A 21,957-nucleotide genomic window follows, 5' to 3' on the forward strand; every position below is an offset into this window, starting at 1 on the left:
ATAAGTACCAGTATAATACTTATTCCTCCCCCAACATTTAGCAGGTATGATTAAGACTAATAGAGGAAACACATGTAATTCATAAAAAGCCAAATGAGCACATGAAGGACCCGGTTTTTCAGGAAATGAAAGCTTGTATTGTCTGTCAATGTCTTCTCTGAGATCCAAAGCTTGGCAAAGTACGTACTTGTTGAAGAAGAGTTGCTACAACTTGGTTGGTTTAAAGTCCATCAGTAGCCAAAACACAAAAAGTGTCAGCATTACACAGTGTGCTGAAAGCCCAGAGCTATCCAATACCCTTCAAAAGTGGGTGGGACAACTTGGGAGGGCTGGTTTATTGTACACAGTCTGTATCCTCCTTCACTTGCTAGGCATGAGCACTGAAGACATTTCAGACATTTAAAGAAAAGTGGAATAATAATGGTAACAACACGTTTCACCTATTCTAATGATGCTTCTTTAACCATGTCAAAGGTAAGCTGGAAAAAGTCTTGGTTGGAAAAGCCCATGCATCCCTCTGACTCAAAAGACATGATCAGTATTGGTAACAGAGAAAACAAAATGTACCAACAATGTTGCTGCAGACTCTCAAATGAGGAACATCTTCAAAGAGATGAGGAATAAGTGGCTTACAAATAAGAGGAAAATAACTTTTTCCTCTGATTCTCAGGACAAGAGCCCAAACCAAACATTTTCTTTGGGTTAAGAGATACTGTACACAGGGCTGTACCCGACCACATAGGATGGCAAAGCAAGAAGCACGTTCCTTTATGAGCTTAAGATTTTGACACAACAGAAAGTTTCTTTGTCTTCTTTCTGAGGACTACGGAAAGTGGTGTCACCGAGGCTGCTTCCTCCTACTACTTCAGGAAGAAACTGAAAACAATGATTGTTTTACGAAAAGGAGGGGGATGGTCTGAGCTGCACTCGGACAGCTAAAAGGCATCTTTTTAAGCCCCCTTCCTACTGGTATCCTGTAATATCTCTTCATATAATTTGTTTTCCTGGAGTTGCTTTAACTGGAAATGCAGCCCAATCTCAACTCCATTTGTGAACCAATCATGGTTGAAGGATCTTTTATTAATACCTGTAGAAACAGGCCTTTTACTTGAGAAGATGGTTCATAATATTTCCAAAGAGGGGCAAATCAAAATACACTGCAAAACTTTCAGTTTCACATCAGTAATTAACATGGTTTGTATCAGTTAGAGCCAAGTTTGAATTTGGAATGTAGTAGACAACATGACAAGTGGCCTCAACATTTCAGAAAAAATAAAGAAATAAAAAAGAGAGAGAGAATTAACACATATCTGCACATGTTCACTAAGGTTTAACCAAAAGGAAAAAAATTTCTCTATTTTAAGGGTTGATAGTAAGTCAATGCCTGCAGATGGCCACCAGGATAGTAACATCCTGTTAAAATGTACATGTACAGTTAGGGAGCGATTGTACATCTAGAGTTCATATTACGGGGGACAGTCAAGACTTCCTCCAACTAGAACATTGAATTTAAAGGTCCTTTAACTAACCAGTCTGCAAACATTATAAGTATACAAAATTTGCATAGCAATGAATGTATGAAAAAAAATTCTGAAGCCTTCCATGGAAAATTTTCGTATCTTGATCTGACTAAGTGCAGGATGAAAAAAAGGAAAGACCACCAATGACTTCCAGGGAATCATGATTATATTCCACTCTCACAGGGGGAAGAAAACTCCACCACCTATTTTTTTCCCTTTTTGTTTTTCCTTTATGACAAAAAGAAAAGGATTGTAGGGATCCAAAACCACAGGATTATTTGTGTTTGGATCTAGTTTCCTGTCTTAACAGATTTTAAAACTGTCAATTAGTTTCCTTATCAATTATAGATACTGGCAAATTTTTGAGAAAAAAAAGAAGAAAAACATGTGCCCCACATTGGTGAGTGAAAAATGATCTTCAGCATCATTCAAAAAAACCCTGATTTTTAACATTATGACAATGCAGCATTCTAATTGGAAGTGTCAGGCATATTCAAGTTCAGGGATGGTTCAGTAAATATCACTGTTAAATCTGAGCCAGGAGTTCAGAAGTTCAGATCACCAGGTTTGGGCTCATATCCTGGCCTAATAGCACATTGTGATTTTACACAAATGGAGCAGTAAGAACCACCTTCTTTAGAGGTAAGAGATCAAATTTAAGGGGTTTTTTTTAAGCTCTATGGTTCTACGGGAGCAGAGAAATCCACAGAATGTTTCTTAAAGAGAAAGGAAGGGAATAATTCAGGCATCCTGGTCAGCTTGCCATTTCTAATTAAAGCATAGCCTCTATGTGTCACTAGTCCTTTTTACTTCCATGCTAATGATGACTTTAATATCAGCTTTGGTTAGATAAGAAAATAAAGGATCAAGTCTCTTAAATCAAGGTTCAGTGAATGTGGGTCACTTTTAGGTTCATCTTTGAATCTTATAAAAAGCATAAATTTAGTTATGGGGTCAGAGGGGAGAAGAAGAAGAGGAATCACTGAAAAATCTGTAAACACCTTTTGTAAAGATGCAAAAGTTATTTTATTTGTCTCAACACTAATATGGTTCAGCTTTGGGCATGTCCCAACAGGCTACTAAACTACACTGAAAATAACAGTGTTGTTTTGAAGGCTATTAAATTTCTTTAAGACACTGTACAGACATTGTGATATATAGAACACACACTGTGTTTACCAAAAACACTCTTAAAAGGTAGGTAGTCCTGAAATGCAACTTGCATTCTAATACTGATACTTACCATATGTGCATTAAGCTGCTCTCTTGCTGTTTCTGGTAAGCCTCCGACAGGTTTTGATGCCAAGAGCTGACGTTCAGTGTCTGTCAGCCATTGCTGCAGATCCTCAACTTCACCATGGAAACCTTGGGCCTAAATTATACCATATCATTTTAGAGATAACTTAAATGCTCTCCATTCCAATACCATCTCACATGCAGAAGCATATTGGCAACTGGTTTAATCAGATATTTGTAGTAATCAGAAGAAATGAAAGAAGAAGAAAAATAAAGGAAAAAGCAAACAAATATAAACTGGCTCAATTCAATCAAAAGGATAAAAACAAAAACCATAGAAATCTTGAAAGTAGTCTAAATAACTACTGTGAGACCAATGTTTTCCCCAAATAATAGACCTATACAGAAATTTCAGCCTTCACAAACATGTAGACCAAAAGCTGAAGTCTTATATCAGCACTATAAGGGACAGCAGCCAGCTGTGGAAGATACAGCTGGATTCAAACTTTCTCCAAATTCAGGAGCGTCTGCATCATGGTTTTGATTTAGGCCAACTTCTAATGTATCTGTGTATTTCACATAAAAAGACACTTTTTCTGAGTTATCTCTACATTTGATCATTTCCTGTTCACCTGGATCAAGGCACTGTCCAGCTGCTGTTTCCTTTGTTCTGTTTTTTCCAATAAGTTTTGCCAGCGCTGATTCAGGAGTTCCAACTTGCTCCGTAAATTACTTGCTTCTTCAACAGCACTTGATTCAATCAGGTCATTTCCTGCTTTTTTAACAGCTTCCACCGTAGACTGATGAGCTAGAACATCATTTTGTAGTACCTACAATTGTAACACAGCATGGTCATATGGGTAAGTCACTGAATGAAGGCACTCCTAGTGACAGAGCTAGTTGTAGTCCAAGGACAAGACAGTAGCTTAACACCAGCACAGGTATTAGAAATTGAAGCTAATAACTAAGACATCTTCAATCAAAAGCAGTAACAGACCATTCTGATGAAACACTGAAAATTATTTTTGTATCTTGGAAAAAATAATATCCTCCTTCTGCAAACATATTTCTGAAATTATTAAAGTTTTCTAGAAGTGCTAGGGAATAATTATTTCTTCACTTTTTAATTTATTATATGTTTTTCTTTAACAGGGTTTTTCTTTGAACAGTATGTGCCTGCTGTGCTATACAACAACCCAACTGCCCCAACGTCTTTTTGAGCATTTCACAGCTACAACTCCTTTCACATTATGTCAGGCTACCAGGACACTTGACCTGTGCCAAAAGGTGGGGGATGGTTGTAATACTAACACCAAAAGACCTCCTCCATCTGCTTGGAAATCTCTTATCACCAATCACAGTAAAAACCATAAAAGGCAAAAAGTACATTGGGGAAAAAAAATGCTGTTTGCAGAAGGATGGGGGGTAGGGCAAGAAAAGCTTTAATATAAAACAGAAAAAGAAATAAGCAAAATGGTTGGGAAGAGAATAGTAAACCCCACCCAAGAAATTCAATACTATGACTGCTGTCTTCCATGGGGTCTGACTCAAACTCACCTCCATCAAAATGCTAGCACTACAGAAAAAATAAAAGGCTAAATAAAAAGGAACTTAAACTACATGGAGCACAATATGAAATAGCAAGTCACAAGTAGACCTTGAATATGAAATACACATCACATTTACTTTAATTCTTCTAAGCTAAGAACCACATTATTTTATTTTCCTAACAGGGTGAAAAAAGATATTCACAGAAGCAGATACATCTTATCCCTTCCTTCCTGCTGAGACTCACTAAGAACAAGGTCTATTCTTTCCAAAGTTATTCAAGAGGTGGATGTTTTTACAGCCTACCACAGGATGCACTACTGTGTGAACTTTCTAACCTATACACTCTGTATTACGAAAAGGAAGTAGATTCATTCATGTGTTTGCTGAACTCCTTCGGCAGAGCCATAAATGATGTCTCGATGCCTCTTCACTAGTAAAACACTTCCGTTCGATAAGAATGTAAAAGGTTCATGGAGCAGAACCTGATTTTCTAATTTTATTTACTTTGTTTTAAAAGGGTCCATTTATAACAATAGTCACATAGGGTATGCAGATACTGTGTTCTGTTCAAGTTCCAACTCACCACCCAAAAGCCTTCAGAAGCTGCATAGCTGCATTAACACAGACAATGAAAATGCCTTAATTATCTGTGTACTGTCAATTTCAATCAAGTCTCTCAAAATCCCAAATGGACTCTGAGTACTTTTTACGTCATATGCAGGCCAAAAATTAAATGGCAGTTTTAAAGAGAGAGGATTTATAAGGTTAGATTGAAATCTTAAAGCCATCATGAAGAGCACAGAGTCACACACAGAGGCAGGGAAGATCTCATACTCCTAGGAGATATTCTAAAAATAAAGGCACAGCAGAAGCATTCTTCCATGGGCTCCAAAATAACAATGATCCGTAAAAATACTAAAACAAACAAACAAAAATCCCTTAACCCCACATCGTAAGGAACACAGAGAAAAAGATGGGAGTTTGCATGAATTTTTGGAGAAGCATTCTTAGCTGAACCCAACTAACATACAATTTCGGAGAATTCAGAACAAATCACTATTTTCTGAGAGGGAAGAAAGAACCAAAGATATGCAACAGTCATGCAGTTTGTGAGACCTGGCTAAAAAAGAACTAATCAAGGAGATTATTGCATCAGGGAGAGTAGCAGGTTCAGTAACTTTTGAGTTTCCTACGTCAAAGAAAGGCGATTAGCAGTGGAGACTGGGGTGAACTGTTTATTTTTGGCTAAAACCTATGCCACTTGCACGGCATATGCAAGAAAGGAAGGAATGTGGAGGAGTAAGAGGAAAGATATTATTTATTCCAAGTCTTCATTTCAGCTATAATCCGATAAATCCAAAGATATATGTAGAGAACTATTTATCAGGTATGAAGTTTTAATAAAAGATTCATCCCTAAGATAAGTATCAAAAGAATATTTCAGTTAATATTAATTATAATTACATACATGATGTTTGGCAAGTTCAATTTCAATAGCCTTGGGGTCTCCACCCACGGGTTTCTGTTCATTCAGCAAGTCTTCTGTATGTGTCAGCCATGCCAGTAACTCATCCAGGGCATGCTGGAACTGCCCCAAGGCTAACAAGGCACCTTCCAGCTTGTGCTACAGTAAAAATAAAGTTAACAATAAAATAGTTTCACAATGCAATTGAGTTGTCTTACATTACCACTAGTGACCATAATCCAGAACAGCGTCCACACATTAAGACAGAATAAAAACCAGGGAGAAACAGTTACCCAGTACAAGCAATGCTTTATAACGACAGCTGAGTCAGCAATTCCCTTATAAAGCTTTGCATTCCAGGCTTAAATTCCTGGCCTTGGAAGAAGCCATGCAACCAGAGCAGAGTTAAGTCTGAAGGTTCTTTCATCAGATGTATCGGTAGCTTTTTATCATTTAAAACATAATTTCAATATAAATGCAATTCGGTGCATGATCTTTTTAAAACCGTTTCCTTGTCATGAAATGATTCAGTTTAGAAAAAATAATAAACTTCAGAGGACTCTCTTTCACATCTCTCAGCTTGATAATTTAAGGAAATAAGACTGAAATAGTTTAATATTAAGTTAATGGCGTTTTATTCAGTTGCTCAGTTCAGCAGCTAATATTACTTTTGCACATACAAACATGTTTTCAACTGCTACTTAAGACATCATCAAATAGCCAAAATGAAATCATTCAACATAGCATTGCTGACAGAGAATTTAAAAAGAAAATTTAAAAATATTTTAAAAACGCAACTAATTGTACAACACAAATCCTATTATATATAATTCTTTTCGTTTCCAAACTAAAAGGAATGTGTAAGTTTATAAGCCTTATATATAACAAAGAGTTTTTCACAAAAATCTAAGTCATGAATAAAGCCCCCACCTCCAAGCTTATTTACCTGTCTACTTATAATTTTGTCTTCTAGGCTGTCCCACAATAGTCTGAGCTCTGAGAGAGGGTCTTGAACAGTGTGCTTGTCACTCTCTTGTGTTGCCTTCTTTAGCAATAGTTCTGCCTGATGGTTCAGTCTTTCCATTTCTATCTGCTGCTGATAAGCTTCTGTCTTAAATTGCTATGGTATATAGAAAAAGAATAGAAATAAATGAAATACAAGTAATGATTACAGAATCACAGAATAATTCTATGTCCTAGCTCTTGTGGTTGTGATGGTGATAATGCTTTAAACTTCAAATGGAATTATTCTTCACAGGAAGTGAAAGCAAATTTTCTTTAGTAGAACTCCCTCTTGAACATGCAACTGGTGCCAACAGTCTGAATGCAGCTTGTGTATGTATGTTCTGAACTATGTAAGGTCATGATTCGATTGAAGCTACATCATAAAATACGTAAAACAACCTGCCCACAGACAACAAAATCAACAAGTGAGCAACAGAACCAAGAACCTTCTCTGATCATCACAAATCTCTGCTTTTTAAACATGGCATACCAGCATACCAATGTCAGGAGCATATTCAGTCACAAGTACAGATCCATGCAGACAGGTTTCTAAGTTAGACTGGAATTTTGATTTTCTCCTTACTCATGTATTGGGAATGTCATGATCTGTGTGACCATTTAAATAAAGGCTCTAATGGCAGAAGCAAAGCTCTGGAGGCCTTCTCTCAGAGCCTTAAAGAAACTGTTCATCTTAGGAACCAGAAAACATAAAGGTCATAGCAAAAGAATCCTGTACATATTAATTTTATAGCTTTTGAAAGAGAATGAATGAGTATTTCTACGCAATCAGGAAAAATAAAATGTAGTCTTGCCAAAGTTTGGAATAGATTTTTAAATTAAGCACATTTTAAACTGAAAAGTTTGCAATGAAATGTTTTTAAATTTTCATGCAAATTCTTTTTTACTAAAAATTGAAAATGAAAATTGCTTTTGACTCCCAAAAGATACTAAACAACACAGAAAAATACAGAGAAATGGAAATATAAAGGAAATAAATTGCTAGATCATACCTTAAGTTCCTCTGTTTGCTGCTTCACTGTCTCCAGATCTGTTCCAACTGGGGACATAGATGCTAACTTGCTGCCAGCAATGTCTACCCAGTCAAATAATGCCTGAAAATCACAGTATGATATTCAAGTGTGAGCAGAGAAATGCTGTTATTTTTGAAAGTTGTATTAAGTAAAATATCAGAGCTTTTTTTTTTTTCTGAGAAGGTATTGATGTGCTCTTTCAAAGAAAATAACTTTCCCAGCAAAACCTAGGTTTCTTTTCAATACAATAGAACAAATATCCACGTAACAGTTACAGGAGTGTACATTCTGCAAGACTGGACTTCTACGAGCAGCAACATTCTGCCAGAATTATTCATGCTGAGTAACACTCTACTTTGTGTAAAATCTGCAATTTTTATGAATCCTTGAAAGGTAAATACAAGAGAAACGCTGTTTTACAGTTGTTTGGAATGAAAATGGAAGGTGGTGGATAACACACCTTAAATGAGGATTACAAACAAACTTCTTTTGAAGAAAGCTGTTTGTGTAAGGAACATGGAACTGCCCATTCAGTACATACTAGGCAGTGAAGGACCATAACTGAGCTAGAATGAATCTCTGTAGGATAATGCAGTATGTCTTAAAAAAAATAAATTATGTCTCCCCAGTTCTGATGCTTTCTTTTTCTCCCAATAGTGCAGAATCTCAAGAATACTCCAATGGATTAAGAACAGCTGCATCAATCTGAGTAATTGCACAAGGGAAAAAACACCTCCACCAGGCCCTTTTCCACCTGCCTGTTATCTGTGGAGATATCATCATGGAGAAATGCTTAGGACAACTCATTGGAGCTGCCTGCTGCTACATGGCTCCCTGAGAAAAGGAGAACTATGTCCAATGTGCTCAAGAGGGTGATGCAGCTGTAGTTAACAAACTCTTCATAATACTTTTCATATTTTCTATTGAAATGAGTGTAAGACAGCACTTAAATACAGTTCATTCACAAAGTACCAAGCTTGTAGGATGTACCATGTACAACCACAGGAAACAGAAAGCACTTAAACCAAATGGTGATGATTCTAACTGCCTAGTCAATCTCTGCACAGTAGGAACACAGGAGAACCCAGAGAAAAATCCACAGTGATGGTACACTGCAAAATAGGTATGTTGCATTATTATTAAGGAGTGTTCTGCTGCTTGATCTGCACCAGAGAAGTAACTGCCCTCAGTGTCATGCGAAATTCCAATTTTAAAGATCAAATGAACCATGGAAAACGGTAATTCCACCAAGAAAAAACAAACAAACCAAACAACACCAAACCAAACTGACCAACCAAACAACTATAAAAAACCCAGCAGTATATAAAGAGAAAAGATCATAGATTCAAAGGATAGTTTGGGTTGGAAGAGACCTTTAAAGGTCATGTACAGTACAATCTCTCTGCTTTTTTTAAACTTCCTCAATTCTAGGAAGCACAATGTACAAGATATCTTAAAACTGCTGGTATATTTACCTACAATTTAAAAAAGGAATCATCTTCTAAAGTATTGTGATAGGATAAGTTACACAAAGTACAATGGTCTAGCAACGTTATATTAGTAATATTTTTGCTTAAAATACTCAAACATTTTACTTATAAAAAAGGTGGAATAAAATTCAAGTGCTTTAACTGTCCTCCACTCAAAGAAAATAGCAGCAAGTGGGTATACGGACCTGTACTCTGCTCCTTTCAGACCACAAAGATGTGTCACAGCTTCAACCTGCCTACCATATGAAGCATTGACTATCACAAGAAAATGTGAGCACAACTACTATGAATGTGTGGTGCCAAAAAACCTCTGCTCTTATCAACAAACAAGGGACATTAATTTTGAATCTAAACACAATGCAATATATGGACATGAAGAAAACAACCCAACATATGCATTCTTTAAGGCAAAAAAACCCCAACAAACCAACCCCAACCAATCTTTAGAAAAAAACCTTGCCTACTGAAGACAATAGTCACTACAACCACAGTGCATTACTTGTCACCTACCTAATCACATGACATTTTTTACTACAACCGCATTAAATCCCACTGACTGAAGGCTGGGTTAGGTACATCCCATCATCTTACCTGGAGTCCATCTTGGTATTGAACAGCTGCCTGCATAGCTTCCCCAAGCTTATCCACACGTTCTTTCCATGTTTTGTTTAACGCATCCCAGGCAGAATTCAGCTGCAAGTAAGCACAATTTACTCCAATAGACAAAAGAATTCTACTGCTATATAATGTGCATCTACTAACTCTTCACTGATCAATAATACAAATAAACTAAGCATGAATAGTTCACATTTATTCCATGTTAACACTCTTGTTCTCCCTATCATTGCAAAATTAATTTCTTTCAGAATTCAGTAGAGGTTCTGGATTATAAAAGCTGTAAACTTCAATACTGATTGAATATTTTTATTAACAGAGCTATTACAGCTAATAGAGGAAATACTACTAAATCATTTGGAGTTGCATCACTATAATAAACATATCTTAAAAGAATCATACATTGGTGAACACTAGAGAAATTAAAAGTACTTTATAGTCATCCAAACAAGATAGTCTCAGTTAAGATGTCTCACTTGGCATGAACAAGATACATCCAAAATTTATTCTAGGATTACTTTTGCAAGAAATAGCCACCTACCATATTAATCAGTGAGTATTTTTTTTTTAAAACAATCTTTTACAAAAGTTCTAAACAATAAATCAATGAAATAAAACAGTGTGTACATTCTAATCTAAACTAAGATTCAGTCACCCAAAAGGCAAACCTTACTTTACCACAAAGGCTTCAGGGGTGTCTCACTTTTGCCACAAAATTTTTATTTTCAAAATTTGTTGGGGTTGTGGGGAATATACCAATTTCAGTTGAGCAAGCATGTCACATAGCAGACCTAAGCATCTGCATTTCCCATACCTCATCTATACTCTTGTTGACAATAGGTTTGTCAGGCTCTCCGCAAGCAGCTCTAAGTTCAGAGCCAAGGCTCACAACTGCTTCTAGTTCTTCTTGTAGTCCATCAATTTCTTCTTTAGCAGCCTATGAAGAGAAAAAAAGACAACACTGCTAATACTAAATTTAATCATCTATGTATAGCTTGCTTTCAAGGTAGACCACAGCAGGATTCCACCTTTGTTTTCTTTCAAGTCACTTGGACTTACACCTGGATGCTTAAAAAATAAGCATTCCTTTGCAGTGTCAGATGAAAGGAGCTGACATCAGTCTAAATTGTAACAATGGTTTATGATATCATTTTGCCTGAGATGGAAAAAATAAACAAGAAGTTTTAAATTCGATTTCTTTAATCAGAGTGTCTTCTTTGTCAGAGGTTATCATTCAGCCTTCAAACACTTAACTATCAGTATAGATAATTACAGGCTTAGAGCATCATACATTTGTACCCCTTTCATTTAGATGTTACGTATTACTCGAGGAATCTCAAGTATGTATAACTTTTAAAAGCCTCAGTGAGATGGTTATTATATACATATTTACAAACAAATAAGGAAATGTAATGACAAGCACATGTTGCATGCTCATTGCAATTAAGCACTGATATGTATTATTTACTGTAGACTCTTGAGATACCATTATTGTAAATTTCTACACAATTATCCCTCTTAGTCTTTAAAAAATAATATATTCTCCCCTGCATACTTCAAATAAAGTACTTCAAGTCACGAAAATACTTTCTACTGACCTCTGCAGCTTCTTGCTGTTGCTTGACTACAGATGGGTCAACTCCAGGTCCCTCCAGTTCTCGAATGAAGTCCTGAGTATCTTTAATAGTAGCTACAAGAGCCATATGATCACACCAAAACTTTTCAGCTAGTTCCATTACATCCAGCAGTTTAGCCTCTCTTTCCTCAGCCAAGGTCTGGATGTCTTCCCAAATTAGGACCATTTGGTCTAGTTTATCTTGAACAGCTAAACAACAAAGGAACTACATTACTACCTTGGCAAACAATTCTTGGTCATAAATCTCTCTCCAGTTCTACAGCAGAAACATATGTGTACATTTTAAAATTTAGAGTCTAAAATATTTCTTTGCAGGAATCCTTATAATGTTAAGTGGAAACAAACACAATGGCCTTTAAAAATAAAAGAAAGGTCATCTCCACAATGAATTATTTTAAATGAATGCTTTGTTTTTATAAATCTTTAGCAGCTTCTCCAGGAGAACATTCCCCAGATTAGAGGTCATCAGAAATGAAGAATTTTATATGCTGCAGCTTACTGCAATTCCACTACATGAAAGTTTCCTCAGTCGACTACCTTTAGCAGATATATCCTTATCAGCGCCTTCTGAGCGAGCAATCATTTCCTCCCCTCTCTGTTTCAGTGTCTCATACACTGGCTGAAGTTTTTCCAGCTCCACAGACACGTTCTTATTTTCACTGATCTGCTCTTTAATCTTCTCAACCTCTGCCGAGATCGAAGGTGGCTGCCTCAGACGTTCAACTATGCGTTTCAGACTCTCGAGAGTTGGATCTATCTTGTCATGAAACTAGGAGGGTGGTAAAGGACAGAAGGAAAGGGCAGACAAATTAGAAAAAAACAAAAAACAAAACAACAAAAAACCAAAACAGCAAACTAAAAAAGGGCATCTGAAATTATCTTGGAAAAAGGTATTTTAAAATTATCATCTCTATCCAACACATGTATATGCAACTTGCAATACCTCCCTCTAGGCCCTTTTAATATCTAAATTACAAAAAACCCCCTGCAAAATGGTATGTTCTCTCAAATTCAAGAATTTTACTATTTAGTTTGGGCTCAGTCCTGAGACACTCCCTCTGAGTGGCATACATATGGCAGAATCCACTTACATTTAGTCCTGTGAAAGTCATAGTAGTTTGTAGCTTTAGAGAGTCATGGCTTTCTGACTTCATCATTTTAGAAAGATATGTGCCTTACTATTAAAAACATGCACTTTCTGTTGGGACCAACATACTGACATACAACCTCTGATAAAGGCTTTATAATGTAAGGTTGTGCAAAAAGACATTTGTTAGTGGCCAGGTGGTGCTTGCTAGTGCAGTAAAGGTATGTTACTTTCTGCAACTAAAAGCACACAACAGTGTATATACTACATCCATCCATGTTTGACTGAGCCCAGGTAGGTGCTCAGAAACTCAATTATAGCTGTGTTAACGTGGTTCAGACTTTGGGATAGGTCCAAAGTTAGCCTTTATTATATGCTTTTGTATTAATAGAGATTCCTAAATATCTTGCACTACCATGCCCCTTTCAAATGAAAGAAATCAATAAATTGTGGGTGCATTTAAATTTGCAATTATAAAAGCACTCCTGACAACATTTGGAAATGATGCTGGAAAGAACACAGCAAAACAAGATTACCTTATGTAAACAAATAGCTACATCCTTTCTATTCAAAGGAACACAGGCAATATAAATATAATTACTTTTTCCCACCATACAACCCGCTTCAAATCAGACTCTGTGACTAATGTTACGGGCCTCAGTGTTTTTATTAGAAGTGTGAATATCACAGAAGCCAACAAAATGTGTTATGAAAGAAAAGTAGCCTTCCCACATTCAAGACTTCTGAGAAACTGATTGTGGCAACAAAACCTTACAAAAGCTATAAAAACTGAAATTAAATTGGCAATATTTGGGTCTAATTTTAGGACATGTATTACATTTTTAAGTTGTCAGTGCATTCAGTGGGCCTCCTTGTACTCAACTTCAGTGAATGAGACAAAGTGCTTTAGAACTTTAAAGGAAGAAATTGCAAGTCATTACAATCTCTCATTCTAGGTTCATACATTATGTCCTTCCTTTGATACATAGTGCAATTTAATATAATTTAAAACCTGAAGAGTTAAATAATTGCCCTTCAAGGACTGTCTAGACAAACTGACATAGACATCATAGTTCAGAGATCTGATAATACATATTCACATATCTTCATAAAAAAGATTATATAAAATTACATTCTGCGGGCATTAAAATGTTTTGCTTTGCCATCTGCATATACATTTAGGTATATAAAATGAACCATAAAGTATTGCATAAATAATTCAGTAATTTCTCAACATCTGATTATATTCTAGGTGTTAGAAAAGAATGCATTTCTAATTCTTGCTTTCTGTACTTAGCCAGTACAACATGTTGATCTATCACATTCAAAACAGGGACTCTAATACTAAGCAAATAGCTTGATTTTCAAATTGGCAGCTCCACACATGGAGGGGGCAAAGCATTTATGACAAAGAAAAAAAGAGGATCTAAATAATCGGGCATATTTCAGAGGTGTGAATAAGGAAGGCGTTTATAATGACTGAAAGTTTGTACGTTAAATATATATACAACATGTAATGTCTATAACAAGTCCAAAAGCAGGATGACATTTGATGTCATTTAGTTTTGCCTCACATTCCTAAACTCAGCTGCAGGGGCTAGGAATGTGACATTAATTATAATGACCTGACAAAAAATTATTTAGAATGTAGAATTCGTAAGGTCTTCAAGGTGTTTTTCTTTATTTAGTATTTATGACCTAAGCAGAGTACAGTACTTAATTTCCAGTGAACAGAGAAAAAAAAAGGGGAATTTCCTATAAAAACAGTAGTATAGAACAAAGCATTTTTATTCAGGTTTTTGTATAGGTTTATGTACAAAGTTTTACTGAATTCTTTTCTGAATCTGGGGTCAAGTAAAATAATTTCTATGTGGATTTAATGACAATTAACCCAATATTTAATGGTTGCTAGAATAAGACACTTGGCAATACTCTACTGAAGTTCATTTCATAGGCTGATGAAGCTAGAATATGCAGTTTTTGTGGACTTGACCTAAGTTTCATGCTGATGACATTTTGTGACGTCTAACGTTAAGTTCTTCGGAGTCTGCTGCGAAGAGCCAATGCTACTGCCACTGCTTAACTACCCACTAGTTCCACTGCTAACTGTTTACTACAGCTGCCAATTCCTAGAAATAAATATACCCAATTTAACTGATCAAAAGTGACATTTGTTTATAAATGAAGCACCAGCTAGTAACAGACCAGTAAGAGAAAATGAAAGTGAAAATCAAATCCCACATTTTTAGACCACTAGATCTTTTACTTCTAAGTTAAGCAGCTGTAAACATTTTTCAGCAGCTGCAAAGTCATAATACTGACCAATGTATAAAATTATAACCCCTCAAGATACTGAAAAATCAACGCCATTAGCAGCGATATGAACATTCACAGACCATTAGGTTGAAAAAATCCAGATAAAACAGCAGTTTAGTCTTGATATATGCATGTAAGATGACAATGTGTATTCTTCCGTTGAATGAACCCAATTATACGTTAAACTTAAATTGATACCTGGGTACACTGAGAAATGGCTTCATCCAGTGCCAGTGCTCGCTTTTTGACATCTTCCTTAATTTTACTGTAAAGGGTGTCAGCTGCCACGTATTTCTCTTGGATAGAAAAGCCTTCTCCCGGGCTCAGCTCCAGCAACTGAGGCCCAGTTTTGTTCATCTTATCTATATGAGGCTTGTGCTCAGCAATCAGCTCACGCAGTTGCTACAACAAATGAAACAACTTATCAGTTTCTTACCCTTGCACCACCACATTACAACTGTCCACACTTCCAACACATCCAGCTGGCAAGAAATTCCAAACAAATACCTTTCATCTTAATGTAGAGCAGAAATAAAGTTAATGACTGCTTTGCCAGTGATCATTCCCATTCCAACACAGAACTATCCAGGCATAAAACATCAGAACTAGAGACACACTGGAAAGGCCTGTGCAACACTCTGGTAGGACATATGATTACAGGCAAAATATAAGATGCTAATTATGCATATGATGTTAACAACAGACATTGCCCATCGTATTTAGGACCTATAATGACAGAAATGGCAGTGATATTCCAGACATGGGCGTAACACCACCACATGTATACTTTTCATGTTGATATTGGTCACTTGCTGCAAAGCCTTTCATTGAAGAACATCACAGAGAGAGGTACCAACATTGCAAGAAAATTAATTCAAATTACCTGTGATTTAAGAAGTGGAAACCAGCACAAGAGAGGGTCAAAGATATCAGTGAAAAGGACAAAAGGACAAGCAAGGGTGATCAGTAGAGACCAATCAACCTTGTTCATCAGTCTCCCTCTCTGGCCACAAGACCCCTCTGTCTTCATAACAGCACTATTATTGAACTTATACAATGTTTAACAAGTAATTAGTAAGTGAATTATATTTGATCTCAGCTGTCTATTCCTTCCCATCATCCACCCCAGAAGTGAAAACTGTGCAGAGGCTTGAGGAATGGAAATGTCACAAGGTGTCTTCCAAGTTGTCTAAGGATTTCAGATTTTCTTGCTTGCACCCATAGAACTGACAAAAGGGAAAGGGGTTTTTTTGTGTGAGTAGCCCCATCCTTCTGTCATTTTATTTACTTTCTCATTTAATCTCTCCCTTTTCAGAAAAATCCCAGTCTTGTGAGGCACTGTCCCTCTCAGTGCTGTGAACTCCATGCACAGCTCCAGTGCAGGAACGCAAGAGGTACATGCACTGCTTCTCCCAGTTGAGAGTTTGTTTAAATTAATGAAGACCCAGAAAAGAGCCTGTATCAGTCTCAGTGTAAATAAGTTCTCTTCTCTTCAACTATGGTCCTTCCCTTAAAAGGAATCCAGATGCTGGCTTTCTTCCTTGCTCCTCCCCAGGAGAGGAGACGTTGAGGAGACTGGAAAGACAGTGACCACAACTCCTCAGTCCCCTAATGACACAACAGCAATGAAAATAACCCCTCCTGACTCTAACTACTTACTTTGAATGTAACTCTGTTTGTAAGGCTTGCCACAAGAAAAATAATATTGATTAGCAGAGAGGAGGAAAAGGAGAAACTAAGAACAGTTTGAAAATTTTTAGAAAATAATTTTGTATGTTCTACTTTTGAGCACAGAGATGACTTGACATAAGGCCACAAGAGCACGCATTTCTGGGTCTAAACCTTATGCTAATAGTCTGCCAACAGCTCATTTCAAACCAAACTAACTGCATGTAACTCACACAGAATCAACTCTATGAATTCCAGAACTTGGAACAAGGATAAATACAGTAAATCAGTAAATACAACAGAACAGAAACATTAGGTTCTCAATTCACATTGGGAACTACTTTTTTTTTTTCTTCTTCTTCTTTTTAACAGAACAACAAATTATTTGGTCTTCTCCATGACATACCATTGGGTAAACAATTCTAGTAAACAAGTGTTTTAGAGCAGATTATGTGTTAAAAGACATTAATCTTCTATTTAACAAACAAATCTCAGCTAATGGCATAGCCTGGGGAAAAAGCAAAAATAGAAGCTCATCTGAAAGGCTTCTCATAGAAGCAGCATGATTAAAGTACATGAGGAACAATCCTGTAAGTAAAGCAAGCATGATATGGTTCACGGTGACTAATCAAGGTAGTTTGTAAAGCTTATGTTATATAGCTAGTCTTAACAGAACATGTTTGTTGATTCTGGACATAATAGGAAGACAAATACGTGAACCTGGTGTTTACCAGTCCATAAGAGTGGCACATTGCATTAGCTGGTCTCAAAGTAAACAAGACTTTGAAGCCAGGGTTCATCCTATCTAACTTGAGTCACTTAATTGAGGCAGCTAAAATAAAAAGAACACTAGTTACTCTATGCTTAGCAGGGAGAAACAGGTATCTCCAGTGGCCATACAGGTTTTGCATCTGCCAAAACACGCAGGTTTTTAACCCCAGTGGGATACATCTGATTCCATGTGATATGAGCAGTCACCTGTGAAGCACCTTAATTTTTATCCAAACTGATTATATATCCATGTAAGAGAATCCATACAGTGGCCAGTCTACAACACTGTTGCCTCTATTTTGTGATGCTATGGTAAACAATTATTTATTTTAATTATTACAAAACAAACATTCTTGACATGATAAATTACTACGGGATTGCATGGTGCCCAAGCAATCAATTCTTGGCCCTCTAATTGTTCATCTTCCTGACTCAGCTAAGTTTGATTTCAATGTTACCAATGAAACAAAAGCCAAATTTTTTATACATACATAAGATCAGCATATGTCTATATCTGTAAACAGATTGTCCCCCCCCCCCTTATGTTTCTTGCTCTAACATCCCATATCTGTTCTTTCTGTTTATGGGTTTGGTTTGTTCCAATACTGACATTAACGTGTACTTTGAAATATACTTAATTAATAACTTTTATGTGCTCAGTTCTCTCAGTACAATGGCAACTATTACCTTTTAGCCCTCTTTTATGCTTATACATCACTTGCTGCCTTCCCCAGAGACGCTTGCATGCACAATTTGGTAAACAGTAGAGACATGACTGAAAATGTATTTACTCTGTATTATTATTTTATTATTTAAGGTTTTTTTTTTTTTTTCAACAGAAGAGTATCTGTTTGGGTTTCAAGAATTTTGAAGAGTACTCCACAGTTCTAAGCAAAAGATTTCCCGGTTTTTAACTCTACCTTTTTCAACACTGGCAAAATGCTTACCCTATGTTCTTCTTGTTGTTGCTTTAAAGTTTCATATTCAAGGGCTGGAGCAGGAAGCTGAGAGATGATCATTTCTGTTTCAGTTAACCATGGCCAAAGCTCTTCATAAGTCTCCCAGAACTGGTTAACCAGCGACTGAGCCCGTTCCAGCTGGAGGTTTCTCTCTGAGTTCATTTGACAGACTGCATCATATTTCTGTAAGAGGCTTTCAATTTTTTTCTGTAAAATAATATTAATTTTTTAAAAGTATATTTTTGTGTGTGTCTATTACCTTCATTTCTAAACATCTTTGACACTTATAGTACCAATTTACAGTGAATAACATTTCAGTTTTCAAGTTTCTACAGTATCACTGTTTAAGGTGGACAGAATCAACAGTGAGGGAGATCAGAATTTGGCAGAGTACTTGCAAAATAATTAGAATACATTTAATAATACTGATATTTACAAATAACACTTTATTCATAGAGCTTCTAGTCAAGCTGCAAATGATCTGACTGCAGATCTTAGCCCAACTTCCTTACTGCAGACACTTATCTTCAGTGACACTTGGCAGAAACTAAGTCTTCCACAGCATTTCTGAATCAAAGCAAGGAACAATACATAAAATCTGTTGGGATGTTTGGTTCGGTGGTTTTTTGGTGGGTTTTTTTTCACTCTGGCAAAATGATAGGATATACTCTCGTGACTGTCGTTTACAAACTTGCAGAAACCACAAAACATTATTTTCCAGGTCAGCATACATTACTTAATGAGAATGTATTACCATTAATAACATAGATAATAGTGATAGAACTAAAAGGCTTATACATTACAAATTTACTGTATTTGGGCATGTGATAATAAAAGAAAGTATCTACTAGCTATACATTTTTCCTGTGGAAGACTGCCCATGTTATCATGTTTATGAAATATTGTATGTGACAAAGCACATAAATCCCAGCCTTGGAAAAACTACATGTAAGCAAGACAGTGAACGTGAAGAAGCTTTTTTTTTTTTTGGCAGAACAAGCTATCCTTTCATTTGTTATGTCTTGCATGTAAATTAAGTATAAAGATGCTATCCAGAGGACAGAACATAACCTTAACACACAGATATACAATATTTTTGACAAATAAACATTTAGTAGAGACTCACACAAAATTGCTCTGCCTTATCACTACAGTTTCATAGACCGAACATCTCATCTATTCTAAATTCACTTAAGAGAAAATCAAATTTAGAGATCCTGCAGCAGAACACAATTACTGAAGCATTGTTTTTCACAGATTGGAAGGACTAAATCTACAACATATCCAGTCTCACTGTAATTTAGCAAAAAAATCCCAACCCCACAACTAATCCTTCCTAAATGCCAACACGAAAAATCCATCTGTACGTTTGCAGCCCTGACATTGGGCTCACCGTATCTGTGATATTACAAACAAAGCCATAAGAATGCCTTTCATGGGCTGTGACAGGATGGAATAATCTTGGCAAGCAAGGTCTACATGGAAATCAGCAGATATGAAAGTAAAGATACACACAGAGGTGCACAGCCGTTGAATTCGGCACAGAAATGCTCACGCCCAGAGCATCACTGACCCAAAAGAACTCAGAAGATAAACTGCCAGATTCCACACATCAACCCAGATGAGTAATACCTCTTCACTCAATCATCTATAGGCTAAAATGCTATTTACTATGGATGAAGATGATAAATGGCGCTCCAAATTAGTGTCAGGCAAAGAAGCAAGTACACAGCGTTTGTTCTTTTAACATCCTGAAGGAAGGAGAGCAATACTCAACAGCATTTCCTCTAGTATTACAATCCTCAGAGTAGAAGTGACTGTAATTAATGCTTCTGCATTAATATTTTTAAAAAGACACTATAGGAATCCTTCTACTTATATATTGTCTGCATATCTACCACTGTAACTGCAATTTAAGGGACTTTACCTTCATCATCTGTTTCTCTTCTTCAGTGCATGTTTTCATAAGCTTATCCCCAGATTTAACAAGTTCATCTATAGTATCTTTATGCCTTAAAATCTCCATGGTAAAAGCCTTGAAACACAACAAAAAATTGGTTAGAATAATAATAAGAAGAAAAAAAGTATTTGGAGCAAAAACTGGTTTTGAAGTGCATTAATTATGATGGACTGAAAATTAAATCATGCCAGTACATTTTCTAGATGGAGAGTGTGCCAGCCAATAATTAACATGACAGTTGGAAATGCATTTCTTTTACCTTTTGAACTTGCAGCTGAGCAGTGGTCTGGTCTTGCTCAAGCCTAATATCACCCAGTGACATCAGTTTCTTTTCTGTTTCTGCAATCCAGGCAAATTCAGCATCAGCTGCTTGATCAAACTAAATGAGGGAGACAAGAATTAGTTCAGCAGTTCTACAGACATGAAATTAGAATCACTGTTTCAAAAAATTTAAAGAAAAAAAAATAAATAGCATATTTTTGAATTTTTAGAAAGATAGCAGCTCACTTTCCATTTGAGGTTTTTATATAAATGAAATACAATGCCCAAAATTGTTCTGAGATTGTAATACAAGCAGCCTAATTCATAAGCACAACAAAGCAACAGAAGCAAATACTTTTTCCAAAGCCTACAGCTCTCTAACAGTCATAGGAAAATAAAAATGGGTAATAATCTCAGAGTTTTAACTAGACTGCTTGTTTTCATTTTATTCTTCTTTCACATGTCTTTTTCATCTCTGTGTTTATTATTACTGCTAGTGTTGCAATTATCCTGAGACACAGTTGTTTGATGTTACCCTATTAATCTGAAGAGCTGTGTTGGTATTAAATGATCAGGACAAAACAATCACTGTTCAATGAAGTTAGTGCAAAAACCTCACCAAACTTAGAGAAGACAAGATTTCATCCAAATCTAGGCCTCGGGTTAAATGCAAAATTTTTTTTTAGCATTTGGGTGCAGCCAGTCCTTTTCCTAAAAGATTGACTTCTGACTACAATCAGTCAACATTTAAGTGTTTTAGAAATTACCTAAAAGCACTAATGTAATGAGAGGACCTGTCTCTTACTAATTTGCAAAGAAAAGCATGAAAAGAAGCATGTGAGGATCTAAGTCTTCTGAAATGTGAGACCAAATTAAAAAAAAAAAATCATACATTCTCTCTTCAGATCAAGTTTATAGGCATGCATCTTAGCACACACGTTGCAGTACTCAATCAGGGCAGCTTTGAGCCTAAGCCATAGAGAAATATTGCATGGGATGTATCAGATACACATTGTAGAAACTACTAAGAATTTATTTATTGAATTAGTTAAAACTCTGGCTCCTCCCCGAAATTACCTGAACCTTAATATAGCTCTGAATTATTGTGAAAGTCTGTCAGGACGTTTTAGGTCACAACCAGCTTCTTGTGTTATTGATGCCCACACTTTCCTCAGAAGTCTTTTTCTGAACACTCTCAGTCCCACTTGTCTTTAAAATATGCTGGTCTGTGCCTTTATGGCTGTGGTCCATAACAGCCCTGCTCCTTAATATAACTGGAATTCATGTTAGTCACTAACTCAGACTTGTCTTAGTGGTTAATCATGAGTCCCACAAAACAAAAGATGCAGTTCTGAGATTTCATTCTTTATGAGTCAATCTTTTTCA

The 21,957-nt window shown here is 36.2% G+C and overlaps 1 protein-coding gene across 23 annotated transcripts in view; it reads right to left on the reverse strand.

Annotated features, from left to right (window-relative positions):
- Positions 1-21,957, reverse strand: part of DST (dystonin) — a 293,815-nt gene that overhangs the window by 34,302 nt on the left and 237,556 nt on the right. For all 23 annotated transcript variants that reach the window (XM_042016274.1, XM_042016275.1, XM_042016296.1 and 20 more), the window contains 13 exons: positions 20,570-20,689; positions 20,278-20,385; positions 18,339-18,557; positions 15,151-15,354; positions 12,087-12,318; positions 11,512-11,738; positions 10,728-10,850; positions 9,890-9,991; positions 7,788-7,889; positions 6,719-6,892; positions 5,776-5,931; positions 3,389-3,586; positions 2,764-2,892 (listed from right to left, as the gene is read on the reverse strand). In XM_042016274.1, the coding sequence (XP_041872208.1) occupies positions 2,764-2,892; positions 3,389-3,586; positions 5,776-5,931; positions 6,719-6,892; positions 7,788-7,889; positions 9,890-9,991; positions 10,728-10,850; positions 11,512-11,738; positions 12,087-12,318; positions 15,151-15,354; positions 18,339-18,557; positions 20,278-20,385; positions 20,570-20,689 (2,094 nt within the window). The remainder of the gene's footprint in view (positions 1-2,763; positions 2,893-3,388; positions 3,587-5,775; positions 5,932-6,718; positions 6,893-7,787; positions 7,890-9,889; positions 9,992-10,727; positions 10,851-11,511; positions 11,739-12,086; positions 12,319-15,150; positions 15,355-18,338; positions 18,558-20,277; positions 20,386-20,569; positions 20,690-21,957) is intronic.

This window comes from Corvus kubaryi, unplaced genomic scaffold (genome assembly GCF_017639235.1).
Source record: "Corvus kubaryi isolate FWS band 111438036 unplaced genomic scaffold, C.kubaryi_AGA036_p1.0 split3-73, whole genome shotgun sequence".
In the NCBI taxonomy this organism is placed as follows: domain Eukaryota; kingdom Metazoa; phylum Chordata; class Aves; order Passeriformes; family Corvidae; genus Corvus; species Corvus kubaryi.